The sequence below is a fragment of the Rhea americana genome, unplaced genomic scaffold, assembly GCF_003343005.1.
Source record: "Rhea americana isolate MKP2758 unplaced genomic scaffold, rheAme1 scaffold_44, whole genome shotgun sequence".
Classification (NCBI taxonomy): domain Eukaryota; kingdom Metazoa; phylum Chordata; class Aves; order Rheiformes; family Rheidae; genus Rhea; species Rhea americana.
The window spans coordinates 5,630,895-5,644,867 of NW_028186579.1; the positions used below are offsets into that span (position 1 = coordinate 5,630,895).

The 13,973-nt window shown below is 42.5% G+C and overlaps 1 protein-coding gene across 1 annotated transcript in view; it reads right to left on the reverse strand.

The window, feature by feature from the left end:
- Positions 1-841: 841 nt before the first annotated feature.
- Positions 842-13,973, reverse strand: part of PLB1 (phospholipase B1) — an 83,547-nt gene continuing 70,415 nt past the window's right edge. Inside the window, exons 50-58 of the mRNA XM_085315788.1 lie at positions 12,940-12,991; positions 10,954-11,034; positions 9,830-9,895; positions 9,322-9,416; positions 8,181-8,262; positions 6,720-6,824; positions 5,515-5,610; positions 1,660-1,734; positions 842-1,133 (exon numbers count right to left, since the gene is read on the reverse strand). Of these exons, the coding sequence (XP_085171914.1) occupies positions 912-1,133; positions 1,660-1,734; positions 5,515-5,610; positions 6,720-6,824; positions 8,181-8,262; positions 9,322-9,416; positions 9,830-9,895; positions 10,954-11,034; positions 12,940-12,991 (874 nt within the window). The 3' untranslated portion in view covers positions 842-911. The remainder of the gene's footprint in view (positions 1,134-1,659; positions 1,735-5,514; positions 5,611-6,719; positions 6,825-8,180; positions 8,263-9,321; positions 9,417-9,829; positions 9,896-10,953; positions 11,035-12,939; positions 12,992-13,973) is intronic.

Genomic DNA, 13,973 nt, shown 5'->3' on the forward strand with positions numbered 1-13,973 from the left:
GCTCCAACCTGAGGGTCCTAAAAATGCTACAAGTTCTGCGAGAAGGGTTAGTCAGTTTAGGTTGCCAGTCAGCTACCTTACACTTTAGATCCCAGAACTGCATGCTTATGCAGAAATTCCTGAAGTGTCACTCTGGAACTAGCTGCAGTCTAGCCATGGCCAAGATGACACTGGACTACCCCAGGCTATTTAGTCACAGGGAAGAAGCTGTGAGCGGGGCACAGCTTCATTCTACTCCCAGATAGATAGCGCCCAGAGTCCAAGTCAGTATTCCTGCCCAGCACTGCAGTATCGATGCCATGTGGATGTTCTAGGTTGCTCAGAAGCTGGCTTGAAGATCTTGCCACGGCCAGTGTAAAATGACCTGAGCATTTCTAACTCAATGGTCTTGCTGGAATTTAATGTATAAAATCGTGCCTTTTTTTTTTTTTTTTCCATCTCACCCTACTTACCTTGCTTTGAGGAATACAAGGTGATAATCATGGACTTTTTCAAACATTTTATATCCAGTGTTTCATAAGAAAAAGGGGCAGATGTGCAAGTAAGATGCATGAACAAATTTCCTCATTTCACATGAGCAACTGACACCCTGCGTAATTCTCATGAAATAGAAAAATCTATCCTAGAACGAAGAAAGCTTTAATGCTTTCAATTTCTTCCTCCATGTGATTGATCTGCAGAAGTTTATGTTATAGTATGTTTCTGATTGATTAAGATATTGGGCCCAAAAAATCATGGTCAGCATTAATATTTTCAAGAAAACAATTTTGCTTGCGGAGCAGCTGCAAACTGAATGCATGACTGTTGATTTTTTTTGTTTGCTTTTTTTTGGGGGGGGGGAAGGGCTGCTTTCTGCATAACGCCAGAGCAACCTCAATGGAGACAGATATTTGTTGCACTYGCTTCAGGGCTTACAGAGATGTTGATTTCAAATCCATTGCTGTGTCCGTCTCATGTCGGCATTTCTTGGCTCTTCTTACTGACACAACCCAGATGAACAGAGAACCCGCCAGCATGCCAGCTATTGCTGCCACAATGACAGCCCAGTAGGGGACTGAAGTTTTGGTTTTCTCTGAGTTGGGAGCTGAATTCCTGAATCCACTGTTTCTTACTGTGAAAAGAAAGGGGTTCTCCTACAAAGGGAGATCAAAGGGTTTTACTGACCACAGAAAAACTCAACAGGCAGCATTCAGACAACAAGCCAGCACCCCTTCCCAAAGAAACGTCAGTCTTTAGCCAAATTATCAATCATTTCTCCCTTCTGTCTATTTTAGCCCAAAGAATTAAAGACCACTTTTTGTCTTACGGCCTTGAAAGTTCTTAGAAGAACAAAAGAGGAACCGTTTCAGAACCAGCAGTGGTTCTGAATCAATTCCCAATGTGTTTGCTGCAGATAGCCAAATGGAAACATGTAGACTAGTTAAAACTGGCTCGCAAGAGTGGTTTGCCACTATTGGGAAGATGATTTTTTCTGCATTAAATCTTAAGTAGATTTTCCTGAAGACCTCCCATATGATCTCCTGTTACAGAACAGGAGGATATTTTTGCAGTCTAAAACCTTCAAAAAGATATTCTTTTAATGAAGATTACCAAAAAGAAAGACAGGAGAAAAACAAAAGTGGTTCAAAGGAGAGTATGGGCGTCTTGGTCTTTACTTACTAGAGTTGGACACTTGAGCTTTGATCTGTCATGGGTAAAGTTGTTGTAACTCTGCTTCTCACCAACTGGCTCCAGCTGAAGTAGAGAAAAGCAATAGCAAACATGAAGTTTGCCTCCTCAAACTCTTCAGACTTCGGTAGTTACAACTTCTTATCTAATATTTTGATGCTTGGAGGAATGAAGAAGTGTGGGAGAAGGAAGATCACAGGAAAGTTTCCAAACATTTTAACACTCATGAACCAAAGACACAGAGAATCTGATGGACTGTCTGCTGGAAAGCTCCTTAGGAGTGAGGGGCATGGGAAGCCTTTCTTTTTGAGCCAAGTGCAGGAGAAAATAACTCTGAATACCACATACATTAAACATTCTGCTAAAACAAAGCAGTTCAGTACACACCTAGTTTTCTTCTTCCACCACCCTTTCCCTCACACACATCCCAAATGACAGAATAAGCCATTAGGAACAAAACGTGGCAGATGTTAATCATGTTAGCATGGTAAAGTAGATGACACTGTGCTGGAGGCAGCTTCAGAAATGATAGAGTTACAGGGCTTGCACAAGATAGTACCAAGCTTTGCAGTCTTCACACAGACAAGAAATTCCCAGGTTAGCTAAGGCTATGTTTACCAGATAGACAGAATAGAGTTAAATAGACCCTTTTATATTATCAACTAAGCTGCACTAACTGACCACAGGCTCACCCTGAGCATATTTCAAACACAGAATAAAATACATCCAGGCTAATGCCATAGCATTTGTGGTTGGCTATGAGTGCACATACTCTGCTAACAAGCAAAAGCTTGCTCAGTCATGTTAACTGAAGTGTTTATAACTGTGTATGAACATGCCTGAAGTAAAGATTTCAGGACTGGTCTATAGAGAATAGCAGAATTGTCATCCAGCACTTCTGGGAATACAATGCAAAGCAGTGCTGTTGCTTCTGCTGTTATCTATGCAGGCATTTACTGTCCTCAAGAGATTAAAGTGTCAGCTGTATGCGGAAGAGAAGCAAYACCTCAAGAAACCAAACACAGGGCGGAGAAAAAAAGAAATTCTACTAATAAGATTCCCATATGGAAACAGAAGGAATACTTTTTCTCTATAGTTTCGTGATAAAAAGTGGAAGTACACACTGAAAACAAAATGARAGCAATGAATCAAGATGCGATGTGGAAGGTAGCATTTTTCATATTAAAAAAATATATAAGTATGGAAGGAAAGAAAGTTAACAAATGTGGAAAAGAGGAGAAGCAAAGCCACTGATTCTAAAAGTTTTGCCAATTGTCATGGAGTTCTGCTATTGTAAAAAGGCAAACGTTGCATAGAAGTCTTAAACATTTGGCCTACCTGCAGGCAAATGTTGAGAAGATTGAATTTGGTAGTTTTACTGTATCTTAAAGGGAACAGCCACAATTCTGATGTTATTATTTGTAAGCTATGTAGCTTGTATCCTACAGTGTTCTGTATGCAGTCCAACTGGTTATTTGTAGATAATTGTAATACTTTCGGTGCCAAAGCACTTGGTAAGGAGTCTGGCATGGAGCCCAGACAACAATAAGGTGCAAAATTCTGTAGCCAGTAGTATTCACTTCATCTCTATGCAATCTCTGCCTCAGAAGCATTAGCTTCTGAGCTTTGAGGATAACTGCATCCTCGAGTCCACCTGTGTAAAGGACAATTTTTAGAGGAAAAGAGCATGCAGCTCCTACAGAGCCTTGCAGCAAACATGGAGACAGAACACAAGCTAAAAGCTCTGTCTATGTGCTCTTCTCCCAGGTCAGTGGCCTGAAGAAATGGATTTGAAGCCACTGGAGCTCCTTAAGACAACAGGACCTTCTGACTTCAGAGAGTGTTTTGCTGTGCATGAGGCAGACAGGGCAAAGAACATCACAGGGAGAGAGAGGCCCCTTAAGCCATCCCCATCCCTGCATGCCCACTCAACAGCCAGGCACAGTCTGGCCCTTTATATGCACTAATGTGAATCCATGTCATTTGGCCACGAGCCTACAGCCCGCTGAGCTTTTCAGTGAACGAGAAAACAATACGGCCTTAGAGTAAGCTTGCACAACCTCTCTGTACAAGGATGGTGAGTGAAACAGAGATGTGTTACGAGAACCAGATTTAAATAATAAACAGCCAAAGCTTCAGTTAACAGAGATCAACAGAGCTCTGTTGAAGTGGAATAGTTTTGCTTTACRTTAATAAGAATCTGGTTCCCACCACCCCAGTAGAAGGCTTTACGTCAACATTCCTCTGTGTGTAGGAAATGAGTGACAGCCTGGACAGAATAAAACTAGGGTGGCAGAGAAAGGACTGATCATGATTCAGGAATGAGTAATGGCCAGYAGAAACATCATGTGGCAACAAAAACCCAACTTAAAGCTACCATATGCCCAGGTACAAGTTCTTCTTCTTCTTCTTGGAACCTACAGCCATGCACAATTTGAATGTTTTTTTACCTCTGTTTGGGGTTCTTGGGCCACTGTTAGCCCTACTGCACAATAAAGCCTATCAGGCTGCTGGCATCTGAAATCCCAGAGAGTGAAGCCTGACACTGGAAAACAGGCAGATTTGCTGTGTGTGCCCAAATCAATGGTTTAGTGCAAGTGCATACACTGTACATCTATTGCTTCCTATAAACCTGGCCCTCAGCTCRTATGTTATCATAGAATCAGTAAGGTTGGAAGGGACCTCTGGAGATCATCTAGTCCAACCCCTTCCCCATCCCCCCCCCCGCTCAAGCAGGGTCACCTAGAGCATGGTAGACAGGGTTGCATCCAGGTGGCCTTGAACATCTCCAGAGAAGGAGACTCCACAACCTCTCTGGGCAACCTGTGCCAGTGCTCCGTCACTCTCACAGTGAAGAAATTCCCCCTCACGGTCAGGCGGAACTTCCTGTGCTTCAATTTCTGCCCATTGCCTCTTGTCCTGTCACATGGGACAACTGAGCAACTGTATGGGTTTCTGCCCTGGATTTCCCAATCCTTGAGCTCARGTTCACTCTAAGGATCCTGCAAGTTTCTTGTTTCACTCAAGCTTTTTACTAAATTGARTATCAATTTGCCTCCATTTATGTCCATTTCTTGTATAAACCAGGATACAGGATCTATGCTCACACAGTGTGTTTGGGAACCGGTGGCTATGAGACAATAGGAAGAAATGTCACTGCAGCATAAAAATGCCATAGTATTCCTTCCACTGTGGGAAGCTATATTGCTCTAGAAGTGACTGGAGCCTTGGAGTAACTAAGTTCATCACATGCCCTTTMCATACTCTGCCAGCACTATTCAAAAGCTATCATTTCCCCCCAGAATGACAGAAGAAATGTGCCTGCAGAGGAAGCCTAGATGCTCCCCATTGGTTTCAATGACTCTACTAGAATTGCCTCAGATACAACAGTGAGTTGTACAACATGTCCATGTTATTAATGGCAGCAAAAATTTAATCACGTGCGTTCTCCTTATAAATCTAACAATTCATTGTAGAAGGACAAGCTAATTCAACATGGGCATTTTTAGGAAACCTACAGAATTGAATRTTTAACAAGATTGAATTTGATTCAATGCAAAACATTTGCCAAATCAGAAGGGAATTTTTCTTCAGAACTCATGAGACTCTCGGGATTGCTCATCTTGAATAAGCAAAGGCTTATASTGTTTCATACAACATGATTGCTTTGGACTGTGCTGCCAAACAAAGCAACCTGAGCGGGACCTCTTCTTAGAGCTCAGGATTCCCCCTCCTATTAGCTGACTCATTTTACTCCTCACTGTTCTACTTTGGACACCTTTCTAATGATTTTTTGTGGGGAACTCCTACCACAAATGCATAAGAATTTATTCCATAATCTCTTACCATATTATTCCAGAGAGCTATAGCCATCTCAGCATAGCCTCTTTCACTGAAATGAAAGCAATCCACAGAAAAGAAACTCAGATCTGGCTTTCCATTCTGCAACAAAAAGCAAAATACTTTTCTCAGAACTTATTAAATTTTGATATATGACATACTACATATAAACATACACTGTACTTGGCATATCTCCTTCATAATTTGGGAATCTCCTTATAGGTGATATATTCTTATTTTGACACTATACATAAACTTAAGTACCATCTAACTGCAAGCTGCGTATTGCATTGAGACCTTCAGCATAATGCAGTCTGCTCAACCTCAAAAAGCAGTTTCCATACCAAAACTCAACTTGCCATTAAACTGACAGTCATAGCTCTTACATGGACACTGCCAGTGACCCATAAGCCCACCTTGCAAAGAACTGGTAGGAAACCCGATGCTTATTTTTGCTTGTTAAGTTTCTATAGCTCAGCCTGGGGCTTATAATCTTTCAGGTTTTTAAATTTGTGCTGTATTTCAGGTGAATGTTCAAAATTGTGGGCTTATCCAGCTGTGGCAAATGCCTCTCTTTGGGAAAACTTACCTTATCACTGTCAAAATGGTAAACTCGTCAGTGGACTTGAAGTGCCAGAACACAATGGTGATGATATGGCAAAAGGGTTATGCACAACTGGGTGCATTGAACTAGGATTCATGATTAATCTTCATATTCCCAACTACACAAAGTACAAATTGCTAAGGCTCAAGAACAAGAGAACCAGCCTTTAGCTTCCAAAGATGCTTCCTATTTCTATGCTGGGATAAACCAGGCATATAGCATTTTCCAGTGAGTGATCTGGTCTCCATGTGAAGAACACCTGAATGCATTTCATAACCTACATTAGAAGGAAATTCTGGCATATGCTGGTCCCAGTCCCATATGCAGGCAACAAGGGAACCAAAAGGGGAACTAACATACGATCTAGTTTAAGCCACAAAGTGCTTTTATTTAATGCATGCACACTTTGAATGTTTCCCAAAGCCATGTTAATTCACAGGAATTAAGGTCTTTCCAATTTTTTCCTCTGTTACTCTTACTGCAGGCTCCACTYTGTACTGCTAGACTATGCAGAGAGAAGACCCAGTCCTGGTCTCATAGATCTTACTAACTTAGATAAATCAAAATATTGGTCCTTGAATTATGAGCAAAAAGAAATAGGACTCACGCTATCCAGGGGCACAAAGGTGTTTCGGAAAAATGGTTGCATGACAACTGCAAAGTCCTCACGCTGTTCATATCGACCACTGTTGACCATCTGTAAGGCTTCAACCTGTGTGGAATTGCATGGCCAAAACCAGAAAAGTAACTTGCAGGGTTCATCTAACTTTTGTCAACAATCACAAAAACATGCATATTTTACTCCTCTCAGTGTAGTCAACCATAAATTATAAATCCAGCTGAATAGTGTAAAGCACTCCAGAGAATGGCAAAGAAAATAAATCTGGTTCATAGAGAGATTTTTCATGAGGAAAGTGCAAAGAGGCTAGGATAATTCATCTGAAATGTAAAGATGATCATTTTTTTAAACACACTTCATATCTTATAAAATCAGTGCTACACAATTGCAACAAGATTTAAAGTTTACAGAGAATTAAAAAAAGGAATAAGGTCCAACTTTTTAGAAGTGACAACTGAGTTCAGAGTGCCACCAACCTGAGACATTAAGTACACCTTTCTGAAAAAGCAAATGTATTTCCAAAGTAAAATAAAACAAGCACTGAAAAATCAGCTGCTACWTTTTTTTTTTTTTTTTTTTTTTTTTTTTTAATTATGGCCATGGACATTCAGGGGGATAATGAGAACATCCCCATCCCGTTATTAACACATGGCAGCTTACGGGTATAAAGAGTCATGTTTCTGGTCACAAAAATATTCCTAACTCCACTCCCTCCAGTAAGAAACGTGGTAGGTTTATACGAGTATTTTCTAAGAGGAATTTTTTGAGCATTGTCAGACTCATCAGGCAACATCCTCTGCTGGAAACAGAAGGGTGAACTAGAGAACATAATTTGATCTGATATGGCAATTCCTATGTTCATAAGAATAATGATGGAACAGCCTTCTGCTCCAATAGCTATTTATAGCTTTTGCTAAATTGAAGTGAATCTTCTGGTGTAGGCTATGAAAAGTTACTATCAGATTACAAGCTGATCCATGACAAGAGCACACGCTCTCAGCTTGTGGCAAAAGAAAGGAATATCAGGTTAGTTCAGTTTGTTTTCTTCACTAAGAGTTACCACAAAACAGCTGACGCAAGGTAATTTGTCATCCTTGTAGTGACACATTAATTCATTTGAACTATTCATCGGATTCACAATGAATGAAAATACATAACAAAACAGACATTGTCAGTAACTCCTTTTCAGCTGTCCAAATAGCAACTGGAAACAGAAGCTGTCTCAATCTGCCTCCAGCTCAGAACTGAGGTCAAATAATAARGCAGCATGGAAAGACTTGTACTGCTGCTAACCAGGTAGCTGGGTAAGGTTTCAGACTGTAGCCACACTTAATCACCCCTATCTGTACTGCTAAGGGTACGCATGAGAAAAACAGAAGTGAGGGAAGTAGTTAAAAGAGTAAATGGAGGCACAGGTGAAGATGATCTATTACAGAATTAAGGTGTTACCTGAAAATCTCTGTTAACTCTTCTCATTTCTTGCAGTTCAGAAGAGTTTTCCTTGGGGGTTAGGAAACATGGGCAAACATTCCTTCAGAGAAAGAAATACTAAAATTAAAATTTAACATGGAACAGTCTTTGTAGTTCTTTAGCAACATGTTGGTTTCAAGAAGCTCAGAACAAGTGCTCAAAAGCTCAGATGGAGAAGGACAGMTATTTCAGAAAAATATCCCTATTCATATGTGTATAGGTAAAGCCAGTAAGAGCTGCAGGATTCGAAACTTTGGGAAGTCAGGAACAAAGTATATATTGTGGTAAATGACATGTTAGAATTAAAAAAAAAATCTATTCTGCTTACAGCAGAATCTCAGAAATCTGAGAGTTTAAAGACAGAAAAGACAAACGTTYATGAAATCTGACTTCATTCTATTATCCCCTGATACAGGAGTAACAATGTCTGCTTGACTGAAATGTATACTGTGAAAAAGGACTGGAATTAAGACATCAAACAAGACTGTGGATTCACTATTTTCCTTTCTAGTGTGTTCCAGTAGTTAATTGCTTTTATTATGAAACGTGTACCTAACTTCACTAGGCATCAGCTTCCAGCCGCTGGTCTTTGTTAGACCTTTCTGTTAGACTAACAAGCTTTTTTTGTGTCCACACTGACTCCTGTGAAGTCACTACTGCTCTCTAAATCATGTCTCTCAATCTTGGAGTTAAGATTTTGGTCTCCTCCCTCGGGTGTGAAAAGCAGCTCCCGGTTCTGCATTCTGCCGTACGTAGCCCAGCCTGCACCATAGGTTACRCAGACTGGATGTAAGCAGAGACGTCAGGGATGCCAGCCTCTATTGCTGAGCCCGGAACGGCTAGTTGAACAGGCTTTGAAGTCCAGTAGTGACTTGTGCTGTGACATGCTGCCTTAGAGCTGAGAAGAAAAGTGATGACTTAGACTGGTATCTACAGGCACATGCCTTTTAGCCAGAGTATTGGAAGAAGTAACAGTAAGTTGATGGGAACTAATGCATTCATTTAAAGGCAGCAACGAAAGCAGCCTGAAAAGCCTGGTGTGGATGTCCTACTGTAGCAGCAGTTTAGTGATCCCCAGAAAAGGTACGTTGAAAGGTGAAGATCTGTTCTGCTCACTTACACTTCTGATATGCTACACCCTGAAGAGCTTGCTGCTATCTGACGCAGTCCAGAAATCTCAAGTATCTCCACCATGTTGACGAAGACTCTCGGGAGCTGCAGGGATTATTATAAACAGTCATACCGAGTCAGCGAACATGATACCACTACAAAGCAGGAGAGAAGTGCCATCCATAGGTTGGAGAGTGAGTGCAAAAATGCTCTGACTGCAACCAATGGCACATGCAAGGATAGCGTATAAAGGTGAGGAGAGGGGATTAGGGAGGCACATAGTGGATGTCAGCCAAAAGATGAGTGGCTGCTCATACAAACTAGCTGAAACACATTTTTTCTGAAACAGCAGCCCACTTTCTCAGGTCGTTAGACTACTCCTCAGTGCCGCATTACAACTGCAGCTATTTGGAAGATGACCTTGGATGAAACACAATCACTGACAGCCTGTCCGAGGTGAGAAAARCGTCACCGTGCTCGCCAGGAACTTAGCTTGCTAAAGTATCTTAAAGCCTTACCTCCTCATAGAAAATATCCAAAGTGTCCTGAAGGTGCTTTATATACTTTTGTACAGAATAGGTTTCCTGTGTAATAATAAAAAAAAAAAAGAAGATCATATCAATCTCCTTTCARTAACCCAGGAGTTTAACTGCTTTATCTGAACAAAGAGCCCCATGAGCAGATACACTGACTTGATGTTCCTTTTTGTCTCTGATGACACAGATGATATTTTTTGGATCAAGAGATTTATTGCTGCACACACAGAGGTTATATAATGTTTTTTTTTCCACATAACTAATACATTCCCTTAATTTCTGTAGAACCATCCCCCACCACCCCAGTTTATAATCKTTCTTGGCAGAGTCTTTCCCTGATGAACAACTCCATAAATCACACCTCCAGATTTCGTGATGTCTTTCACGGGGCTCAGGCCAGAGGTATTTGGTTTATGAACACAGTGATACTTTTTTTTAAACTGCCAGTTTAGGGAAGTGGAGATGGAGGCAGTCAGGCCCCTCAAAACTCTAGGGCAAACTTTGTGAGGGTGATTGTAGAGGTGCAGATGTGAGTTAGCGTCCTCTAAAGGGAAAAAAGAGCAAAACTGACAGAGCAATACCTGTCATTTCCATGGGCTGGGGTCCAGGCCCTCAGCCTGTGCTATGGGATCCTTTCTAGAGGGGATGACCGCTGATAGCTAGGCCATCTTTTTCACTAGAAACTGATGTATTTCATTTGGTGTCAATTCTGAGGCAATAACCAGGCATCTCCAATAATTTTTGTATGGAGACACTTTCCAGAATAAAACCTCACCCATGTCTCTCTAACAACATGCACAGGACACCATACTGTCTTGATCGCTCTGTCTAGTTAGACTGAGCGATCTCTTCAGTTTATACTGCGTTTTGTTCAGTGTGGCACAGATCGCTGGCTCTTAAATAATGCATTGGTCCAGAGCTACGGTACCCCAATATTAAAAGCTGTGCGTTCCTTTCTGGTACAATTCAGATGAAAGGAACAGCAGCTCTAAGTGCTTTTTAGACAAAGAGGAGCTTTGGCTGACCAAAAGAGAGAAAGGCTCCATTTCCCAGGCTGGTCCCCTGCCAAGTGCCCAGACTAGCATGCCTAATTCAGAGATACAAACCTTGTCCAAGCAGTACTGACACAGGTCGTTGCCTCCAACAAAGACAGTGATCAGCTTCCAGTCCTCTTTGAAGTTAATTTTCTAGCGGCACATAAAATAATCAGATTGCAATGTCCTACCAGCTCAGAATTGCTTAGTCACACAGAGGTAACATTTACAGCTAGGGCTAAATGGGCTGCAGGCAGCAGGTCAGAACAGCAGAAAGGAGGCTTTGAGCTAAGAAGGCAGAAGAAAACTGTCTGAGGAAAAGATGTGAACTGCTAGCCTGGCCACAATTCACTTTTTCCTTCACAAAGAAACCCCCTGCAGTAGACAAAAATTGTCAAGGTAGCTAAGTGGGGAGATACATGCCAGAATAGGTTTTAGCCATTTTAGATGGGGATGGACAGGCGAGATTTGCCAGGCACGGCCGGCAGCGAGCAGGGGCAGGGAGTGGATTCAGGAGTGACTCGTGGGAGCGGTGGAGCTGGAGATGCTGGGGACRGCTGCCAGCTGAGCAAGTATTACCCTGACTGCCAGGAGGGGAGATGGGTGCCCCAGGGGACAGGCAGCTGGATTAAAATAGAAGAGTCCAGGAGGCTGGTGACTTCAGCGAGCTCATATAAGGACAGCTGCAGCATCCACGTCACTGCAGCTAACAATAGGAGCTGCCGAGAGCTGGAACTCGTCAAAACATTTTGTAACGTTCAGTACAAAGAAAGGAATCAAAGGCAACTATTTTTGGAGTGGTGCATTTACATAATAAACATCTGCGAGAGGAGCCCACAAATAGAGGAAGGGCATGGGAATCACCCGCAGGTCTGAATTCTCCTCCTTAACCTCAGGCTTTGCTCAGAAAGCCTTTTGCAAGAGGCGAAGTGCAGCAGGGACTTTCCCCTACTCATAAAAAACAAGGAATAAAACAAAGCTCTAGCACTACCTCCTATTTTAATCAGGACCCAGGGCTTCCAGTGCCAGCTCCCCTCACCCTACCAAAGGGTCAGTAATGCAGAGTAACTGACAGTGGGGCTAGCATGCAGCATCCGCCGAGCACGCTGGCACAGGGAGACACATGCTGTGACAAATCCTGCTCATTCAGTACCTTCCTTTCCCATTCAGCCTGTGCCAAGGAGCACCCAGGCACTCCYACTCCCTTACACAGCACCGTCCCTGACCCAACAGCTCACACCCAGACAGCCACCCGCTCGGATAAATTCAGCCAATACTTGGTGGAGAGCCACCTCAGTTTTCTTCCATGTTTCCCACCTCTTGACCCAACTTGCAGCAGTGGTCACTATGTTGAAAGTGGAGTAGCACTTTCGGTTCCTTTTGCAGCCCTCGCTGATGCGGGAAGAGTAGACTGTTTCCAGGACAGTAGATCCCTTACCAATTCCCTAAAAGCTTGTACCATCACAGGGATTCATCCCCTACMCCCAAGTATCCTGGCCAATGATTATTACTTGCCAGTTAAGAACCAGAATTTCAGAGATGTCCTGGAAGGGCTTCAGTCTGCCTTTATAGCATCACCATTCCCCAGACCCAAACGCAAAGAGTAAATAGCATAATTCATGTCAGTCACTAGGCCCCTACTTCAGCAACTTTGCACTCGGTCTTTATGACTTCCACTTTCAAAGGCCGCTGCTTACCTGTATGGTCCTATGAGCTCCTTAGTCTTCACATCTCCCCCTCCTCCCCACTATGCTTCTTACAACCCCTGGATGAATCACACATTAAATYAGTCTTCGCTTTATCCCTTTCCATATGTGTTTGTATGCTACCTACATGGATTTATATAGGTAAATTATAATCTAATGGTAGCAACTAATCCATTGCACTTTCACATTGGGAAGCGCACCAGAGACAAAACCACTGATTTTTCTTACATCTATAAAGCACTCTCTACTACTCAAATRTCCCATCAGTTACAGTTATCTACCAGAGCCCACAGGATCATCGAGGGGTGGCTCAAGTTCCCAACCTGAAGGCTCAGAGGAGTAATCCACTTACCGAGCTGCTTCTCATTAGCTCCACCAATTCACGTGCTTGGGATGACATATTGCTACAGAGAGGAGAGAAGCATTTTAGATGTATGGTCTGAAAGTGCATTATCTTCCTGCTCTCCCACTCCTCCTTTCAGGGATCYTTAGGAACAGCAGAAATCAGTACACGGAAAACTATGCCACGAAAGGGGGAGCAAAYAAACAGGGACTAAGAGCAGCAGCAGCTGCACAAGTGAATAATCTGACCTGAAAGGGCTTCAGCTAGGATGGCTGCCAAGTGGCAGGCAACTGGGATGAATATTTCCCATTTTAGAATTTGCTTAAATGCTTTTTGTTTGGAGAAAAACACTTAGCCCTAGACGCACAGAGTYATTTAGTTGCAAAACTCCCTTTAAAATCCAGTGAGGGAGTTTGATGCTTACACATAAGCTAAGCACCTAAACAAGCTAAGCTTTCTTGATCTGGCCTTAAATTCCCATGGCTTGTCCTTGAGCTGGAGGACATCACTTCCACTGTGGAGCTGTCAGGCTGGAGAGTCCCAGCCTGTCTCTGAGCAGGACAAAACATCCATGGAGTGAAGCACAAATCATGCTGAGGTACCAAGTGGAAACCTGATATGCTAGCATGAGATTGTACTTGACCCAACAAGCCCTGTCTCTCTCTAGTAGCTACACAGATGTGGCTATGTCATTCACACTCCCAGAGCCATACTGATTGCCCTGAGTCTTTGCTCAGTATGTCCATGAAGCATTGCATAACCACACAGGCTTTGCTAGCTACCCTGAAACTCTCTTGTGGTAAATGTAATGACGGTTAAGGCTGTCATACAAGTTCTTGGAAACAAACTCCACAAGCATCCACAGAACAGGTACAGCACATGCAACAGAAGCTCTCACGTATTTTAGCTCTCAGATTAGCAGTTTTTCTTCAAGAGTGAAAGAAATTAATTCCCAACCACTCATTCTATTCTTCTGCTTTGCACTGCAAAAGGGGCAGTTTTTAATGCAGTTAGGATAGCAGTGGGCTTCTATTTGATAATTT